Source organism: Myiozetetes cayanensis, unplaced genomic scaffold (assembly GCF_022539395.1).
Source record: "Myiozetetes cayanensis isolate MyiCay16 unplaced genomic scaffold, myiCay2020 scf1, whole genome shotgun sequence".
In the NCBI taxonomy this organism is placed as follows: Eukaryota; Metazoa; Chordata; class Aves; order Passeriformes; family Tyrannidae; genus Myiozetetes; species Myiozetetes cayanensis.
In genome coordinates this window covers 105,391,453-105,411,634 of record NW_026086604.1, presented here as the reverse complement: position 1 = coordinate 105,411,634, position 20,182 = coordinate 105,391,453, and the positions used below count along the sequence as shown (strand labels likewise).

The 20,182-nt window shown below is 44.4% G+C and overlaps 2 protein-coding genes and 1 non-coding gene across 4 annotated transcripts in view; 2 read left to right on the top strand and 1 right to left on the bottom strand.

Moving 5' to 3' along the window:
* Positions 1-5,323, top strand: part of LIMD1 (LIM domain containing 1) — a 32,873-nt gene extending 27,550 nt beyond the window's left edge. The window contains exon 8 of the mRNA XM_050317671.1: positions 154-5,323. Within this exon, the coding sequence (XP_050173628.1) occupies positions 154-291 (138 nt within the window). The 3' untranslated portion in view covers positions 292-5,323. The remainder of the gene's footprint in view (positions 1-153) is intronic.
* Positions 5,324-6,262: 939 nt separating this feature from the next.
* Positions 6,263-6,335, bottom strand: TRNAR-ACG (transfer RNA arginine (anticodon ACG)). Its single transcript has one exon. It is a non-coding gene; the product is annotated as a tRNA-Arg (tRNA).
* Positions 6,336-6,533: 198 nt separating this feature from the next.
* Positions 6,534-20,182, top strand: part of SACM1L (SAC1 like phosphatidylinositide phosphatase) — a 31,676-nt gene continuing 18,027 nt past the window's right edge. Inside the window, exons 1-4 of one of the 2 annotated variants that reach the window (XM_050314907.1) lie at positions 6,534-6,695; positions 15,297-15,394; positions 16,968-17,042; positions 19,254-19,381. In XM_050314907.1, coding sequence (XP_050170864.1) covers positions 6,637-6,695; positions 15,297-15,394; positions 16,968-17,042; positions 19,254-19,381 — 360 coding nt within the window. In that variant the 5' untranslated portion in view covers positions 6,534-6,636. Of the gene's footprint in view, positions 6,696-15,296; positions 15,395-16,967; positions 17,043-19,253; positions 19,382-20,182 lie in introns of those variants that run through there. The other variant, XM_050314917.1, reaches the window with a different exon arrangement.

Below are 20,182 nucleotides of genomic sequence, written 5' to 3'. Positions count from 1 at the left end.
TCCATCTCGTGGCACATGTTCGAATTATTAGGAAGGAGCTGTTGGCTGGGTGTCTTCTGTCCTTGTCACAAAATCGCCTTCCTGGAAGCCAGACTCAGCTGACACGGGAAGACAAACGGAGGCTCTAATGATTTGCACGGCCTCTCTTTGCAGGACTGTGGGATGGAACTGAACGACGAAGACGGGCATCGCTGTTACCCACTAGATGAACATTTGCTTTGTCACTCCTGTCACCTGAAACACATAGAGAATGGCACAACCCCAGCAGCTGCCTACCAGCACCACTACTAGCCAGCGTGGCTGACATCGGAAAGCCGGGACAGAAGACGTGTTACATGATCTCCCTCTCCCTGCCCTCAGTTGATTTCCTGTGCATGTTTTTCGCCAGTCGGCAACGTTTCTGTAAAAGGATATGAGAGATTTTTTGCTGGATTCCCAGAGTTTGTGTGCTTGTGGATTCCAGCTGTATCAAACCATGTCCACTTGACCAAGAATGTGGCGTGTTATCTAAACTGATCAGTTTAATTTTACATGCCTTTTTCTGCTGCCTGGAGATTCCTCTTGGCTCATTTTGGAAGATTCTTCAGTGAAAGCACAATTTGCTGTCGTGCCTATAAACTCAGATCATGTCATGCACAATTAAAAAGCCAGAGGCTGGCTCGTCTGCCTGCCAGGGACATCCTGTCAGTCTACTGTTTCCTGACAAGCACATTTCATCAGGTTCCCTGAAGGACATCAACGTATTATTACCAGTTTTTAGACAGTCTCTTCTCTTTTTATTAATTCTTTAGGAAAAGAAAACAAAGGGGTCTGTGCAAACTGGCACACTCAGACCTTTCTGTTAATTCCCTGAACTCCAGTATCAAGTCTGGCTGTAAAAGCACCAACTTTCTGAGCACAAAGCAGACATACTGTCTAGCAGCTGGAGGCCAACATCCCATTTCAAACAGAACAAAAAAACTGGAACAAGCTAGGCTAAGCTACTGCAATGACTTGGGGCCCAGGCTTGTGTGTCAGCACGACACACAGGGGCCAGTCTGCTGTGTCAGAGTCTGAATAGTGGATCATATTTGGAAAGGAAAGGTCGGGATGCTGAAAGTGTGGACACAGGGGAAATCCATCCTCATTCTTGCTTGCAGAGCTCGCTTTGAAAAAAAACTCTCCGTACACAGACACTTGCCTGGGTTTTCCAGTTTGTCCCCACAGCTCAGCCCTCAGCCTGGCCACCCCTTTCCATGGTGTTTACCCAGCACAAAGCCATTTCATAATGGTGCTTATTTAGAGCTCGGGGAGCAAACTTGAGATTGTTATGAAGGCTTTGTTACACAGGGATTTGGAGCCCAGCTCCACAACCTGAACTCAGATGAGTATATTGGTATAAACAGATTTGCTCCCATGAATAATAGCAGCTTATCTGAGCAAGGGGTTAGCAAGTTTGGCCCTCACTTTCCATTCTGCTGAGAAAGCAGAAAGACAAATCATTTCTTTTTTGAGCCCCTCCCTGCTTTATAGTCAAAGAGATCTGCTCCCCCACTGTATGTTACATGTATGATAGGTGTGCCTGCAGTGCATGTTCTGTACCTACCAAAGCTGTGCAGCCCCTCGTGTACAGGTACAAAGTTTTTGTTTTAAGAAAAATCTCTTAATTTAAAGCCTTGGATGCGTTTGGGGATCTTAGCTACTATTTCCCACATTTGGTGTGGAAAACTACGAAAATCCTCATGTATGTGTGCTGAAGATGTAAATTTGGTTCTGACTGGCAGAGGATGGGATGGCATTCTTGAAGATCTTTTTGGTGAGGAAACTACAATAAATTAGCTGAGCAGTGGCACCGAGACTCACACAAAGTGTCCGTGCCAAGATCCCACTACGGTTCAACCAGGCCTCTTTTCCAGTAGCATGGATGTAGCTTAGACTTCACTTGATGTAGTCAGACTGCCTCAGGTACCCATCTGGAGCAGCCTGTGCTAACAAACCAGTGTGCCATGGCTGAAATGTGAGTGTCTGCAACTGCACGAGCCTCAGGAGCCTGGTGGTTTAGGCACAGAATTTCATGGGGCCGATGGACCATCTGGCCTCCTGCCCCATTCAGCTGTTACCACCTCTTGCCTGTTGCTGTTTCTCTTCGGCATGGGAATGGCAGCTCATGGCTGGAGGTTGGTCCTGTGCCAGAAACCCACCCAGACATGCAGGCCCTCAGTGAGTGACTGAAAGCTCAAGGGTGGGGACTTTTCCGCTGTGAAATATATGTCTTCCGAGAGTTTTATCTGTGGTTTTACAGGAGCTAAAAATGACCCCAAGTATGTGAGCCCCCTAGAGCCTTAAATTTAGCCTCCAAATGCTTGTTAGTGAAGGGATGGGGGCCGACACAAAATGTAGTCAATGCTGTACACAGGCCAGCAACCAGGACTGGGGGCAGTAAAACAGCCCTGGGCAGATCCTGTAGTGCTCTCACCCTGGTGCGTTGCATCAGCTTGTGTCCTGCAGCACAGTTAGGCCAGAGCTGGAAGGGGAGTGTTCAGGGTGTGGCTGTGATCTTAGGACTGTCTGAAGGGACTGAAGTGGAAAATAACTCCAGCTCACATCCCTGGTAAATAATTCAGATAGTCCTGGGCGGATGGCTCCCCTCCCTGAGCTGCTTTTGGCAGCGAAGGCAATGAGGTATCAGAGTGGCTTTTGGAAGTGAGCTGGAAATGCCAGCACTGGTCATCTGTTGCTGTCTCTGGGAGACCAGCTACTGTGCGGTTCATGCTTTTGCTTGCTCTTGATTTTTTTTTTAGAGCAAGTCCTTGTGCACATTTTTTGGCCTTCATTTTGTAAAGATCTGAAAACACTACTGGGACTGATGCCTTCTTTTTACGCTGTTTAAATTTCTGTCTCACCCTTGCAGCCTTCCCTACAACCTCAAAATAAGCAGGAAAGAAGGGGATGGGGAGAAGGACAATTTTCCTTCATGGAAACCCTTGAGCAGCCAGTTCGTGGCAAGCTGTCTTGCAGGAGCTCTCTGCATCACCAGAAAGTTTGGCCTCTGCTCCCACACAGTGTCTTCTTACCTCTGTCAGCCATCCTGTATCCCTCAGCACTGGGCAGTGAAGGCTGCCCTACTTTCAGTTTTGAGGTCCCCTATAAATTATTAAGTGCCAACACTCTCCTGTATTTATAAAGGGCTAGAAACAACAGTGTGAAACTGTTAAAAAAAGGAGCTTTGTGGTGTTGAAGCTAAAGCATCTACTTCATTGCCCTGCACCCCTTTGTGTGCTAACTGGCACCAAATCTGTCTTTGGGAGTTGGAAATCGTTTAAGCTCAGTATTATTTCTCCCAGGCTGTGGGTGTCTGAGTCCCTGTTGATTTTTCCCAGCTTGTCCCCGACTGTGTAGCTGCCTGACAGTAGGTCCAGCACAGGGAGAGGCAGGGGTGTCCTGCACAGGGGAGGGAGACTTCTCCTGACCCTCTGCCAGCGGTCTGTGGAGCTGAAAGCCCTCACTGCCTGCCTTCAGGCAGCTTCCCCAAAGGGATAAAAACGTTCCTCTGGTGCTGGAGGTGCGAGAGGCTTTGCGTGCTCTGCAGAAGAATTTCAGAATACTTGTTAAATTCTGCCTATCTCCTGGCTGATACGTGTTGGGTTTTGCTGTTCACATGAACCTTGTTGCCTTTTAATTTATTAAGATGCTATGAAAAACTAGTCTTGATTCCTCCCCCAGCGAGTTCTTCTGACTGGTTTTAGAGTAAGGGACCCTTGGAAGTCCCATTGTGCTGGTAATGAGTAACTCTCATGCAAATAGTTATTCAAGTGAATTCCCTGAAGCCTGCTTTCAGGAACCAGAGCTTAGGAGATTTTTTTCATTCAGGTCATGCTGTTAAATTTCTGTTGCTTAGAATACAGAAACTCATTTAAATAGGGATTTTTGCATAAGAGCCAGGGGAAAGCCCCAGCCATGGAAGAAGCAGACATTTTTGTGTAATTTAAAGCTAAGAAACACCTGTGATCAAAGCGATCTTGGAAATCGCCCTGATGTTAAAACACAGGGAACAGCAGTTTCAAACACCCTCGTGAGGAGCATTTGAAGAGATCTGCGGCTCTTCAGTTTCCGAGTTCCATTTGGGGGCTTTTAAAACATTTTCTCAGTCTTTCAGGGTTTAAATGATTTTTTATTTTTTTTTAGATCTTTCTACTACAAAGTGAATAGCTGCTTAGTCTGGAAATGGTGGAGTTTTCATCAACATCAGGTGTGCTGTGGCAGCCTTGAAAGGGGGAAACTGGGCTTCTAAGAGCTGGTATGGCTCTGGCTGGCCATTCAAAAGAGAGGATTATCTGTGGCTGCCAAGGAAAAAAAGTCACATGTGGGCCTTGAGGGCCTGCTGTGTGCTCACTTCTGGGGTGGTGTGTGCTGTGGTGTCTATGCACGTGGATGTGTGGCACGTGCTGCCTGCGAGATACCTGCCTTTCACACCTCTGTGCCCATGCCAAGTGCTTGTAGGTGCATTGTAAGCAACTTTCTGTGTGTGCATGTAAGGACAATCTGATCCAGGCTTCATCACTGGGAAAATATCTGTGGAGTCAGTACCTGTGGGCAGGGAAGGGCTACGGGCCAGATACACATCCCTTTTCCCCCATCCTCTTGAGTGCCTGCATCACTGGGAGAAGGTTTTTCTCTCTCATTGTGGAGCATTCATGTGTTCATTTTTCTCTTCCATTTCTGTGTCCTGCCATGAGCCCAGACAGAGCCTGGAGCTGCCACCCACCCACCCTTTTCCTACGGAGAAGCAAAGCTTTCCTGAGAATAAAAATCCTTACCCGCTTTCTTCTAGGGCAGCCAGAAGCTTGCATGGCAATATGCATCCATAGCCCACTAAAGACAAGATGGGAGATAGGAAGAAACTGTCCCCACATGAAAACACAAGGCGTAGAGCCCTGTGAAGGCGGGAATGCCCTGCAGCCCCAGTATAGGGATGGCTGGGCTGCAGTTCCCAGCCCTGCTGGCACCAGCGCTCTTCCCCACGCAGCAGGTCTGCGGCTCGTGGCCCGGCAGGGACCCAGGCACACACACACACACACAGGCTGTGGCTTTCTGTATGCAGAAAGCACATCCAGAGCCTGGCTAGCGATACTGAATGGTACTAATTATTTTATGTTTCATTCAAAGCTCAGCTCCGGGAGAGGGTATTTTAGGATTTGTGCTGGTGTAACTAACCTTAGCCTCCTGTGAACACAGACCTCTTTCCTTCTGTGCTGTTAAGTATTTATAAAGAATGAAGACTGGTAGCAGAACAAAGCCACTGGCCTGTTGTGATTTCAGTGATTAAAGACAGTATCTTAAGCAACGCTCAGAGTCAAGTCTTTCCTAAAGTTATGATGATTGTCAAGCATCTGGAGTCCACAGGGAGGGAGTAATGCTGTGAAATGATGGTTTCCCAACTTCTGCTTTCCTCCTGTGTTCCCCGCCATCAGTAGCTGCAGTAGGGACTGGTGGGGGGTACCTCATCAGTGGGGTTCTCTGGGGATTTCCAGTCCTTTATAGGCAGCTGGTACTTGATGCAGCCCCATCGGAGGCTGTCCTGCTCTGGCATCCATCTGGGGAGAGCCAGGTCCTGGCCTAAGGAGCTGGGGAGGGATGTGCTGCGTGTGGGAGCAGATTCTGGGCCCAGCGGGGTTGTCTCCTTTGCAGCATTGCTGGGGATAGATTCTTTACAGGGTTTTAGATAGCATTCCCATGGCTCTGGGAGGCAGGCAGCCACACGGTACCCCCTGGACCAGCGACCATGATGCCTCCTGTCTGAAGACTGGATGTTCCTGAATAGTGCTGGCCAAGCAGCACTGCAGCAGCATGGAGCTATCAGCTAATATGAAGCAAATAAATAAGGATAACTAATGAGAGTTTGGGGGTTCCCCTCCCTGAGGCAAGAAGCTGCCCAAACCCAGGGGGCTGGATCCAGTGGGAAATTGGCCAGGAGGTGCCCCAGGCTTGCTCTGTGCCAAACCCCATGGCCTGGGCTCATCTCCCCCTACAGACAGGGTGCCCAGGTGGACACCAGCTGTCCAGAAGGTGGTGCCCATGGTAGGGGGGGGCTGCCAAGGGCAGGAAGCCCTGTAACACCACCCAACCCTGGGAGGTTTGGAGGCCCCCACGCTGGGGTCATGAGGGTTCCCGCCCTAGGTGTGTGTAGGAGTGTGGGGTGGCTGCCGGCAGTCCAGGAGAGCAAAACAAAACACGGGGAGAAAAGGGTGGAAGGGAGAGGAGAAAAAAAAAAAAAAGGAGCAGCCGAGCCAGCCAGGAGTCGAACCTAGAATCTTCTGATCCGTAGTCAGACGCGTTATCCATTGCGCCACTGGCCCTGCTCGTTATGGTACCGCCGTCCCCAGGCTCTTCACCGCCGCCCTCGCGCGCTGCCGCGGCCAATGGCGGCACCGCTGAGCCCGCCCGGCCCCGCCCCTCCCTCCTTCCAATAGGCGGCGCCCCGCCCTGGGCTGCTCAGCGCGCCCGCGGAGGTTTGTCCCGAGCGGGGCGCCGTCGCTGCAGCCCGGGGGCCGCGTCAGTGAGTCCGTCAGTCAGTCTGTCCGTCCGTCAGTGAGTCGGGCGGGGCGGCAGCGGCCGGAGCGGGGCCGGCGGCAGGGCCGGGACAGCCCGAGGGCACGGATGGCGACGGCGGCACCCGCGGGAACCACGGCGGCGGCGGCCTACGCCAGCCTGAAGCTGTGAGTGCCCCGCCGGGGCGGGGGGGACGCGGCTCGGGCACCTGCCGGGCGGGAGCGACGGAGGGCAGGGGAGGGCAGGGGAAGGGAGGAACCCCGGGGGGGAGCGGTGGCCGCCCGTCCCTTGCTGCCCCCTGCCCTCTCCGGCCTGCCCGCCGCCCTCCCCGCCCGCTTGGGCTCCCTCTTCCCCGGGGTGACCGCGAAGGGCTCGGCCCGAGGCGGCAGCCCCGGGCGGGAGGAGGGAGGAGGACTTCGGTCGCGGATACGGCACCGATCCGCTGCCGCCGTCCGTCCCGCAGCGCTGCGGGCGGGCGGCTCCCGTGTCCGCGTCGCTTCCCTCCCGCGTGTGCAGGAGGGCAGTGCCTGCGGGGCTTCCCTCGGCGTCAGGAGCCCGGGCTGCCCGCGGAGGTCGCGGAGCCTCCCTCTCCGGAGGCATTCCAAATCCACTTGGACGCGTTCCCGCGTCACCTGCTCGAGGTGACCCTGCCTGGGCAGCGGGCTTGGACCAGGTGATCTCCAGAGGTCCCTTCCAACCCGGATAATTCTGTGATTCCGCATTCTCGCTTGTAGGTGGCAGCTGTAGGGCTCAGGCGCTGTGTAAAGCTGTGTGTGTGCAGCGCTGCTTGCCAGCACATTTCCTGCGCGTACTCGCCCATCGGTCTCTCCTGCCACAGCTGGTTTTTGGTTTTGTTTTTTTTTTTTGTAATTTGATGGTTTTGATGCCTGTTAACGAGTTTGAACTTTGATGACTTTGAACTTTCCGGGCTCTCCAGTGCCTGCTATGACTTTTCCAAATAAATCCGCATAACCTCCCGGTGTAAATTTTTTTTATTAAAACAAATGCTTTCTTAGAGGGTGGGTGTAACCCTTTCAGCGTGTGTGTGTGTGCTCCAGATGTTTGTTTGCTGCCTTTAATACAGCAGAAGAAGTTGCGTAACCAAAAGCAGTACAAAGTTAACGCTGCAAGAGGCGTCTCCATTATAAACGCTCACACGGACCAGTTCAAATTCCCGAGAAAATTACTCTGAGCATGACACTCTTCGTGACTGTCTGAAGCTGAAAGTGAAGTCTCTTTTTGTGTCCTAAAGGCGTTCCCGGGCTTTTGACCTCTAAGTAGTAGCCTGAAACTCCATAATTGAGTTACCCATGCCATTTCCAGGCAGCAGTATCTGAAAGTGATTCTTAAACCTGATTTGCTGTGCTTAATGCTCTGTTAAATTTCATTTGACAGTTGTCTTTTGGGTTCAGAGCAAACATACTTAGATCTTTTGGAGGTCTGTATAAACAGTTTGCCATAATGCTGTTATGTGTTTCAAAGTCACTGGGCTTCTTATTTTGATCAAATAGTTGTGAGGGTGCACAAGATAACTGAGTGTTGCTGAAGAGTAAGATGAGTGGTGGCTGAAAGGCTTTTTTATTTGGCAGAAAGCTTTTTTTTTTCCTCCTGCCTCCTAAACAGTATTTGTCTTTCTCTGAAGCTGATCTTGTGATCTTTTTGCCTGCAGAGGAGCGAAGGTAAGTTGTGCAAGTAGCAACTGAGTGGCTTGTAGTACAGAGTTGTTATTGCTGAGAATTCTTTCAAGTAAAAGCACTTCTCTGGATACAGGCTAGTGAAGAATTCTCTCATTCAAAGTTTGATCTTACTAAAAGTAAGCTTTGATCTTTTTAGAAGGTTGTCTCAAATGTAGTTTAACATGATTTTTTTCATAAACAGTTGTGTTCTGGAAAATGAGGTGATGTGGTCTTTTTATTACACCAAGTTGTGGTATACCTGCACGCTTTCAACCAGGCATTTGAAGATATAACGCCATAACTTGAGTGATGAGTCAGACTTTGCAGATTGACAAGGTCAAAGGAGAATGTTCTTCTGAGAAATCCAGGCTAGATTTGAGTTTGGGGATTTAATGGAGGTAGCAGTGTTTGGCTAATTTTTTTTTAATCAGACTACTCATTCTCACTATGCAAAGGTACAGCTGTACTCTTCTGGGTAGTCTGGTGGCCCTATATGGATCTTCCCTGACTGTAGTGCTCCGCAGGGTCCTATCCCATACATCCAGCTATGGGTTGTGGCTCTGAACGCAAACCTCTTGTACTTTTCACGTTATCAAAAGTCAAGGTTCAAGTCCTTTGACCTGTGTCATCAGTCAAGTTCAGGTGATGCCAGTAAAAATGCTGATGCCTCAAATCTGTATTGCTGTTGGAACTGATTGAATTACACCAACAGTTACTGGGGAAAACTATAAAAGTGAAAACTGCTATACCGTAGCTGGCATCTGTGGCACTGCTATACCTACTGAACTTCCTCTTGTAGCCTTGGGAATAAATTGTAAAATTCGAACAGCTATTGCAGGTATTTTATCCACTACTAGTGGGTGATAGTGCACCTACCAGTCCAGTTAATATTTAAAAACTGATTGTTAAAGCTGTTTGCAGAATAGAGAAAATCCTGGCTGTTGTTTTGGCTCAGTTAAAATCACTTTTTTTTTTACTTCGTGCTTGGATGAAGACTTATCTTGCTACTACTTATCTTAGTGTCCTGTGAGTCCATGACAGTAGCTGTGTATGAAATTTAACTCCTCCTGTCCGCAGTTACGCTGCCTGACATGTTTTGTGAAAGTACTTGTCAGTCTTTAGTAGCTACTGCACTTGAACACAGTGCCTTCTGCTGTATTTGGGGAGAGGTCTTAAAGTGCATTTTATCTTTGGTTTCTTTCTTTGCTAGTTTTCTAAACTGAGTTTTCAGAGCTTGGATAATACTTCTAGAAGGAACAACTACACATCCCTTTTTTTTATCTCAGTCTAAGAGGGTGAAGCTCAGGGATGTTGGTCAAGCAGGAAGTCAACCAAAGCTGTAAATTATCTTCATTTTAAGTGAAACTTCACTGGAAATAGATGTTATGTAGCTTGCCTTTAATACATGTCTTTTTTTTTTTTTTTTTTTTTTTTTAATGGTTTTTCCACTAGTGTTTTCTAAATCCCGGGTTTCTTTTCCCTGCTCTATGGGAGATGTTCCAGTTCTTTGAGCTGTTTTCTGCTTGAGGAGAGTAATATTTATGGGAGACATATAATTAGCACACCTGCTCACCTAGAAAATCTGGAATCTCTGGAGTGCTGAAACCACCAGCATGTTAGCACTGTTACTTAACATACTGCTGGAACTCGGTGCATAAACTACCAGCTTTTCTGTGTCTCACTGCAGACAAGTTTGCTGTACTCAAGATACCAAAGGCATCCCTGCACGGTACAGAATGTGCTTTTGTCTTGCTTTATTATAGTATTTAGGGGCTGACATCAAAGAGTTTCCTGCATTAGAGCATTGTTAAGTATTTATGGTGAAATAATCAATTGCTGAAGTAAGGGTTTGGCTGTTGAGACCTAGAAGGCTTAAGTGATATTGAGTGAAGTACTATCTTTAGTGGCCATTAGAGCATGATGGGTCCTCTTTCAGGCTGTATCTGAACACAGGAATATTCCTGTCTGTAAGATCAGCCTAATTAAAATGTGGGAGGCAACTGTGCATCATCTTTTTGATATACAGTGATACTTTATAGTATAACTAATGAAGTGAAACTTCACAACAAATATACAAACAAAAAAAATACTGTCTCACCTGACTGTAAATGAGTCTGACTTTACGCTTGGTGTAAGCAAGCAGTGGTTTGGGGTTTTTTTGTTTTCTTTTATGTTTTGGTTTTGCTGGGAGTCAATTTTTTTCCCTTAACTTTGAATTGTAGGAATGAAATCTACTGAGTGAGTTGTTTTATCTCTTGGAAGCAAACCACACAGTTTTGGTTGGAGAAGATTATCAAAATTAAATCCAAATCGCCCTCAGTAATATTTGAAACGTGAATTTGGTGGTTGCACTTCTTCAATACCTCGCCTTTTCTTGAGTATCATGAGTTATACTATCAATTTAAAATATTTGCATTTATCTCTCCCTTTGCTCTTTAGCAACAGTGAGAAATAGTTCATTATAACAGTGATCAGTTTTCCTTTATTTAAAAAAAAAAGGAAATAAAGGAACTAAAATTTTGTGAAGATTTTATGTGCTGTTAAGGTGTAAGGGAAGCAAGATACTGCTGATGAGAGTTCTTGATGTGTTGTAGGATTCTAGACAGCAGTGACAACGTAGCCAAGGAGGAAAGCAAGCTCCAGTGTCAAATATGAAGGTTATACAAAAGCAGAATATGGACTGGGGTGTGAAAAACAGTTCTGAAAGTAACTACAGGCACCATGGGCTTCTGTAAAATACAGCTTTCCTTATTTTTGATACAATACTAGTGTTTGGATTTTGATCTGTTCCTTATTTCATTAAAAGAATGGAATGAATCTGTCTGCAGATTCCTAGTCATTGTGAGTGATCCTCTCTTCAGCATTTAATATCTCCTTCTAAGATAAGTAAAACTAATACGTGTTACGTCTTTCTAAGCTTGTGACAGACGTACAGACTCGGTAGTGAGTAGGGCTTGTGGACGAACCTGTTCCTGCATAAGATGTTCATCAGCTTCCATTCTGAAAGAGAAGTGAGAGGCAGTCATCTTGACTATAGCAATTTTATGATAGAAAAGGTCATCTAAGCAAGAATGAAACTACTAGCCTAGTTCTGGTCATTGTCAAGGTTGGAAATCAGCACTTGGGCTGAAGACACTTCAAGTCTCAGCCTCTTCCTAAACTGTATTTATTTTAGGAAACTTTGAACTTCTTACGCAAATGAAGCCAGCACTAAATGAATCATCTTTCTGTTGAAAACTTTGAAGAGCACCAGTTCTCCCACTTCTTCTGAAGCAGGAATTTAATATTTTGCAGGGCATTAGGGTTTCCAATTTGTGTTGTACAGTTGTATTTAAGGCAATTTTTAAAGGTGATGCCAACAGAGAAGTATTTGTTCAAGTTCTGTCAACTTCGTTGTAGACTGGCAACTTGATTTCCTCCTGCCCCTGCCTTCCCCACCATCCAAGACATCCAAAACAAAATCACCTGGAGCTCTAAAACAGTCAACAACTATTCTGTTCCAGTGTGCTGCAAGCTGCTGAAGCCTTTTTGGTCCACTGAACTGAAAACGGGGTTGACTCGTCTTTTATTCTCCATGACGCTTCTGTCAACAAATCTGGTCTTGAAGAGGACCGCGGGAAGGAGGACTTTGAATGTGGAATGTGCATTTCTGGCTTTGCTTAAACTACAGGCATTGTGTAAGAGGAGATAAAGGTGATTAAAAAAAATTGTTGAAAGGTCAGTCGTGGTGGTAGGAGATTATATGGTGTAGGATTTGAGAGAGAAGTTCTAGGGACTGGTCTAGCAAAGCAGGGCATAGGACATATGTTGAAAGACCAGGCATAATTTGCCCTGGCAGCCTTAATTCTCTCATTTTTCTTTTCAGTTTGTGGGTGACGAGAGCAAAAGAGTTCATGTTCTTCAGGAAGAAATCGGTATTCTTGAGTGTGGTTAAGGAAACATTTGTTTATAAGACAAATATTTGGCACCTGTAAGCTTCTCAGTTGGGTGAAAACAGGTTTTAACTAATGCGCATGTGAATCTCAGTGCTAAGACGACAGTGGTGTCACGGCCATGTTGCACTTTCTAGTGTAAAGAGCAGTTTTTAAAATACTGATCGTGGAGGGAAATGCTCGTCGTGGTCTATATAGTCAGTGTAAATGTCTTGGCCATACTGTGCTCTTTATACAGACTGTTCAAAAACTGAAACTATTGTTCTGACTGTTTTCTTTGGACACTATTCACAACCTGATGTTAAAATACGTTTTTTCAACTTATTTTGCTTGAGATAATCAGATGAGGAAGAGCACATAAGCATCTGTGTTAAAGAGATCCAATGTTAAACATCGCAGTGTCTCTTCCCCATTTTCTGTGTTGATCTTGTGTGTCAACTGACCTCCCAGGAAAAGCCAAGTGTTCAGCTAAACCAGCGGAAACTAAGTAGCTGCAGCTTTCTCCTATGGAAAAAATGCCTACTGCTGCCCCCTGCCAACCAGCAGTAGGTTTCTGACTGCTCCTTAAGTAGTTTATCCTATGTGCTTTTTAAACTCTAGAAAATTGAGGGTTTGTAGGTGTCTTTAAGCATGTCTTGCCCCTTTTCTATCTCCGTAAGCTTGTTTGCTTTTCACCATGAGAACAGCTCCCGTTATTGCTATGAAACTCCCTTAAAGAGCCAGGGGTGCACATGTGCACTTGATCAAAAGCAGGAACAGTGAAAGCAAAGTAGGTGTTTTAAGGCTTCAGCGTTCAGTGAACTGCATGTTTGTATTTCTTACTCTGGTGTTTTTAGTTTCAACGATAAAGCGTTTAATGTGTGCATTTCATATGGGTACGTGAAAGATTTAAGAAGGCTGATTTACAAAGCGAATACTGTTGATGTGTTTCCCATTTTAGGACCCATAGACTAAATTTCCTGTAACGAAGTTAAATGATCTGATGAACAGTTAACTGTTAATTGCTTTACAGCTGGTTGTGTTATGTTGTTTGGTGGGGTTTTTTTAAGTTCAGTTAGGCATTTGGAGTCCTCTGGCTTTCCTCAAACTGCCCAGAGAGGTTGTGGAATCATCATCCTTGGGGGGAAGTCAAAATACACCCTAAGAAAGAAGGTTTAACTTTGAAGTTAGATGAACTTTGAAGTTGGCCCTGCTTTAAGTGGGTGGCAAGTATGGTGTTGGACGTGTTAGAAGAGATCTGGAAGACATATTTCGAAGGGCTCTGTGGTGAGTTGACCCTGAATGGATGCCAGGTGCCCACTGAAGCAGCTTTGTCACTCCCCCTCCTCACCTGGACAGGGGAGACAAAATACAATGAAAGACTTGTGAGTCAAGATAAGGGCCAGGAGACATCAGTTGGCAATTACCATCATGGGCAAAACAGACTCAGCTTGGGGGAATTAGATTAATTTATTGCCAATCAATTTGGGGTAGGATAGTGAGAAATAAAGCCAAATCTTAAAGATGCCTTCCCCTTCTTCCCCTTCTTGCTTCTTCCCCATCTCAACTTCATTCCTGATTTCCTTTACCTCCTTTCCTTTGCCCAGCAGCACATGGGGACAGGGAATGGTGTTTGTGGTCAGTTTATCACAACATTTCTGCTGCTGCTTACTTCTGAGAGGGAGAAGTCCTTCCCCTGCTCCAGCATGGGATCCCTCCCGTGGGAGACAGTTCTCCACAAACTTCTCCAGTGAGAATCCTTCCCACAGGCCGCCACTATTCATGAGCTGCTCCAGCATGGGTCATGTCCATGGGGTGCAGTCCTTCAGGAACAGGCTGTTTCAGCATGGGTCCCCTGCAGGATCACAAGTCTTGCCAGGAGCCCCCTGCAGTGCAGACTTCCCACAGCCTCCTTTGGGCACATCCCTGTGCTCTGGTGTGGGGCCCTCCACTGATGGGCTCGACCTTGGCCAGCAGTGGGTCTGTCCTGGAGCCAGCTGCCATTGCCTCTGTGGGACACGGGGGAAGCTTCTGGCAGCTTCTTGCAGAAACCACCCCCTGTAGACCCCGGATACCAAAACCTTGCCCTGCAAACCCAATACAGACTCTTCTGATCTATATTAGGATTCTAATTCAGCTTTCTGAAGGATTAAAAAACCCCTACAAGATGTGAAGAAGTACAAGATCTATTTAGGGAGAAGGAGCCTAAAAATATCTACCCTGTTAGCAGAACAAGAATTTTAAAACTGACCCCCATGTCTTGTCAAGCCTTAAACTAAGAAAAGTCATTATAAGAGTCAAGAACACTAATTTAGGAGTGTTTGGGGTATTTTGTTTGGTTGCTGAGCATTTCCTATGTACAGCTACAAGCTGTTTCTGCAGAACTCTCGTGTCAATGCACAGTGTAACGTCTGGCTTTTTGCCAGTGTCTCAACAGGTTTGGTTTTTTTTAAGGAGTACTTCTGAAAACTATGTTTAATTTTATGGCTACTATTTTACTGCATTTGGGTTTTGTTTGGGGGAGGACGAGAAAGGTAGCAATGAAGCCTGAACAGGATTCAGTCAGTGTGTGATTTGGGTGGAGGGGATTATACATGTGTGTCACATAGACCTGGCTGACAAATCTGGGAAATGGTAGTGTTGAGACACCTCCTTCAATAAATTATTGTGCCACTTTAACTTTTCACTTTTTTTTCTGTGTCCAGGGGACTCTTAAAAGGCTACTGTGAAACAGATGTGTTTAGCACTTTGGACATTATGTGTACTAGACTTCTATTAGGGAGGTGGTACTTTAGTTTCTGATATATTTGGAAGTTTTTTGTTTAAAAACTTTTGATTTTGAGTTTTGGTTTATCAGACATACTTCAAACCTATAGGAATTAGGGTGGACTCACTTTCCGTGACTTTTGTCTTTACTTTCCGGTAACAAAGAAGAATTAAGATTATTAAATGAGCCATGAATTTTGCAATGACTGATTAGCTGAACTTGCCTTTTTTTTTTTTTTTTTGGCACTGTCAACATCAGTGGCCTTTGTGAAGTAATCCAGTGAGACTTTTATTTTGCAGCTGAAATAAGGTGTAAAATTGATTGGGTTTGTTTATTCTTCACCACCTGAAGACAAGAGCAAAGTAAGTTTTACTAAACTGACTTCTTTTTTTTTTCCTCTCCATTCTCTTAAAGGCACATAACGCCAGAGAAGTTCTATGTGGAAGCCTGTGATGATGGAGCAGATGATGTGCTTGCTATTGACAGAGTCTCCACGGAAGTCACCCTTACAGGTGAAATACCTTACAGTATTTCTCAATATTTCTCCTCTGTCCTTTTTGTCTGTTTTGCTCTTGGCACTCCAAGGAGACCTTCAGAACCCTACTGAGATAGTACTGACAGAATTGGTTTTAGTTACTGTTTTAAAATTGTGTTTTGTATTCTGTCCTGCAAAGAGCTTTGTTTGAAATGCCTTTTGGCCGTGGGATTGATGCTGTGGGTAACCAGGGTGATGGTGCTTGCCTGTTTTTTGGTAAGACTGCCCATCACAACAGTGGAAGCTGAATCATCCAGGGTAGTTGAGATTGGTGCTACAAGTTCAAGATCGAACAGTGTTGAACTCTGGGGTTCTGCAACTTTTCCGAATTGTCCCAGTGCTCTCTTGTACATAATACTGAAACCTGATTTTTCATAAGGCCTCTAGAAACAGCAGCAGTAAAAAACCTTTGCTGTAAATTTCATTCGGTCTTGCAAATTGGGATTCAAATGTCAGTGTGAGTAGTCTTCAACATGCTGATGCTTTTAATGTTTTAGTTAAACTTTCTTAAGAATGTAAAACCAGTGCCTAAAACCAAAGAACTTCGATTCAATAACAGTGAAACAAAAGGCAATGGGAGACTTCCCTTTTGATAATTCAGGAGTTTGTACTCACAACTCTAAACAGACAGAAATGCTACAATAGGATTAGTATAGAAGCAGTCATTCTCTGTCTTTTATTAGGCTTCTTGTATACTTCATGTAAGAGCAGCGTGCCCGCCCATCCCACTGATATTTTTGATGTTGTAGTGTAATATTTCAATTTCTCCTTCAAAACTGTCATTTCCAAACTATACAGATAGCTATCCTAAGTCTTTTGTTAGTCTACAAGTCTCTCATTGCTGATGTTTTATCAAATGAACCGGCATTCAGTGTTTAAAGCAGGAAGATTCAAGTGTTGTCTTTCTCAGTTTTCTGGGAAAATGCCTCACTCTGTTGTGGGTGTTATGGGTTGTTGGTTTTTTAAACTTCTTTAATATCTTCTCTATAGCTTTAGAAAAGTAGATGTATGAAAGTTAAACATGCTAAGGCTCTTAATTGATATTTGGATAGCTTTTGGATCTCTTGGTAGGTTGTTGGGCATACTGTGTCCCTTGCCATCTCTGTGCTGTTGTTGATAGTTTTGCAGAGATAGGCCAAAAGGTGAATTGTGTGTCCTGAAATGGAAGTAGTAGACTGAGGCTCAGAAGGAGCACTGAGAACTGAGAGGCACAAGCACTCATGGTTTGTCTGTCGTTGATGTCTTGCTGGTTTCAAAAAAAAGCTTCTGGAAGCTGGCAGGACAATACATTATTGAGGAGTCTACTTGCTATACTGTCATATGAATGAACTTGAATTTATTCCATTGATTGACCAGTTTGATTAAACATAAGAAGTTGTGTTGGAGTGCTTCCACATCCTTTCCCCCAACTCCCCGTCAGGTTTTGCATCTTGTACTTCAGGCTCTAGCAAAACTTGAGACTTGACCAAGCTTTGGAGTTTAATGGTTTTCCATTATAGTCATGAAGGAAGCGGTCTGAAGTTCTGATGTTGTTTTCTTCTGCTTTTCAGTTAAGAAAGATGTTCCCCCTTCAGCTGTTACACGGCCTATATTCGGTATTTTGGGAACAATCCGATTGGTGGCAGGTAAGGAGCCCTTTAAAAATACTTAGGCAAAATATGTTACTAAAGAAATTCTAAAGACAAAAATAGTGTTTGCAGGTACCTGAAACTACACTTTAGTCAGTATGATAGGCTTTCCTTGTGGCTGTTGGAGGATGGAGGTATCCAAATATAATAGTAATAATAATAATAATAATGGCCAGTCTTCGCGAGCGAAGATCCGGGGAAGGTCTTTCCACCTTCCAGCCTGCGCATTGGATTTTTTAGGTGAGACACAGTGTGCGCGGAACTGAGCCCACCCTTTAATCCTAAGGTTCATCTGCCGGGGCCAAGCGAGCTTGGACGGTGGCAGCAAGGTCCTTAGGACGTAGATGGATTTCCTTTTTTTAAGGGTTAACAAGCTCCATCTGCCCGGGAGTGGCCCTGACAGGGAATCGAACCCGGGTCTCGGCGGTGATAGCGCAGCGCCTTTACCCCTAGACCACCAGGGGCTCTATCCAAATATAGGTTACCATGAATGTTCATATACCTCTTAAACCAATAGGTGCTCTAAAGGCAGGGTTAACCAACAGTTGTTCGAGTTTTAAGGAATGCCTTCCAAATGAGTGCAGAGAACGTCATCTACTTACTCTTCTTAACTGTTTTAATTTTAGTTGCAAGATTTGATGCAACAGTCAAGTTGTGAAGTTTGACTTGAAATCAATAATCTTGATCCACGAGTAGCTGAGAGTGACAGACTATTAGATACAGCTGTTCAAGAATGATTGTGTTCTAACTACCCTAAAAATACACAGAAAATCCAACATGAAAATTAAAAAGGGCAGACTGGAGCAATTCTAATTCTAGGGAGTTGTAGGATAAGATAAGAATAAGCTGTCCAGTTTTTCTGAGTGTCTCAGTGGTGTTCAGTCACTGCTGTAAAATAAACCTGAGGCATAAAGTGTAAGATTTCAGGAAAGTAAGCATTGCTACTCAAACAATCCTTTGTGTAGATTTTATTAGAGTTTGAGACTGAAGTAGTCTGGAAAATGGTGCAATAGGGAGCATGCATGCTGAATAAAACCTCCATATGTAGAGGTAATTTAAGATCACTCACTGCAGTATTCTCAACCGAGGCAAAATATCATTGTGTTGAATGTAGTGGCTTCTGGCAGGATCTCAAAACAACTGAACTTTCTATGCCCATATTCTAAAGAATGTGCATCTTGCAGGGTAAGAGCAGTGTAATGGATACCTGTGTCTTAGGTACTTGACAAGCCCTGACTGTTTTAAAGAGGAATTTTCACCACTTACAGGCTTGGTAATGACTTCTGTTCATCTGACTGAATATTAAATAAAATACAGAATACACAAGTCTCTTAAAAGCTGGGTTTTCTTTATTCTATCTTCTAGAGCTTTGCACTGAGTGTTAGTATGCAGCTGTCAAGCTAAAAATGGTATCAGTTAAAGTAAATGTTTAGTTAAGTGCTATTAGGCAGTTTGCTGCTGTTAACTGTAAAACTGGTCCCTTATCTACCAATGCAGTATCTTTAACAAATATAAATATTCTTTGCCTTTTACAATATTAAGAGTAACGTTTTTCTTCAAAACCAAGATGACAGTGAAATAAGATAGGCTTAGAAATAAGGCTGTGTTGTGTTTACCAACAAGTGTATTGAGTGTATTACAAACTTGCTTTGAGTGGAGTGCCCACCATTATGGGGCTTTTTTGCTTTGTTACTTACGCAACCAGGAAAACAACAAACTTCCTGTCTTAAATTATTAAAAGAAACCCAATTCATTGTTCGGTTTCAAACCTACTAGGATGAATATTTTTTTCAGGATAAGTTGAATGGTCTTTTTGGCTTTTGAAGCATGCTTCCTTTTGGACTTGCTCTGTGCTTTCCAAACCACTTTCAAGAGCATTTGTGAGCCTGAAGACTTTCAGGCTGTCTCTGATCAGAAGTAAGAGTAGGTGACACTTTTTATCTTGTCCGTTTTTTTTAATTCCTTAAACTTAATGAGTAGCTCTGTGAGCACAGAGAAGTGGGTAGCTTAGCAAGTGGATTTTTTTTTTTCTGCTCCAGCCCCTTACTCTTAAGAACATAAAGTCGTAAGTGTAACTTGAAGAAGCCTCACTCTTTCCTATTGGTTTCAGTTTTCTGGTATGTTTATAGGCTACTTTTCTTAATGTGTGCATCTGTTGATTTTTGTGTGTTTGGTTTTTTTTTTTAATTTGTTCTTTCTAATTTACAGGCACATATCTGATTGTAATAACAAAAAAGAAAAAAGTAGGTGAGATTTTCGGTCATGCAATCTGGAAAGCAACGGACTTTGACATCCTGTCCTACAAAAAGACCATGCTGCACTTAACTGATATTCAGGTAGGCCTGTTCATTAGGGAGTGTGGAGAATGTTATCCTGATGGAATGTTAATGTCCATCACCACAGGACCTAATGTGATGAAACTATGAAATTTTTTTAAAGCAGTTCTTTGAACGATACCTTTTTTTCTGATTTATTCAGACTACTAGAATGGATGTAGTGTTTGTGTGTAAATGTATATAAATTTAAGGCATTCAAGGTGATAAACTCAATTGTGTAACTCGGAATACCATCTGCAGTTCACGGGTGTGTATTTTTGCTCCTTTTAAGATGGTACACCCTTCTTAAGCTTCTGTTAAGTCTCTCTTGCAGCTTTACTATTCTGATAGCCCCCACCATAAGCTGCGTTTCTGTCATCTCATCTGTCTTGCTTAATTTATGGAATTGTTCAATTACATAATTACCCAGCAGGGAAGAAGTGAGGTTTGTTTGGTTGGTTGGTTTGTTTTTTTTTGAGAAGGAGGGAAAGATTGAGGATTGTGTAAAATAGAGTTGTAGTGGATTGATAAATGGCGGGTAAGGGTGTCTAACCAATGGAACTGGAAAGGAATCTGATACTCTTTCAGGAAAGGAATGAGGTCAGTCAGAACTTGAACCAGAACACAGGTTAGTTAGTTATTGGGGTAGTCTTGACAGTAAGTTATAACCTTTCTTTTGCATTGACATCTTGTCTCTTTCTGTTTGACTGAATGGTTTTCAAGGAAACTTGTGGCTTCCTTTTTGCTTGGAAGTTGTTAATATTAGTTTGATATCAGTAGCTGTTTACCTCACAGGAATACTGTTCTCTGCTCTCCACTGTT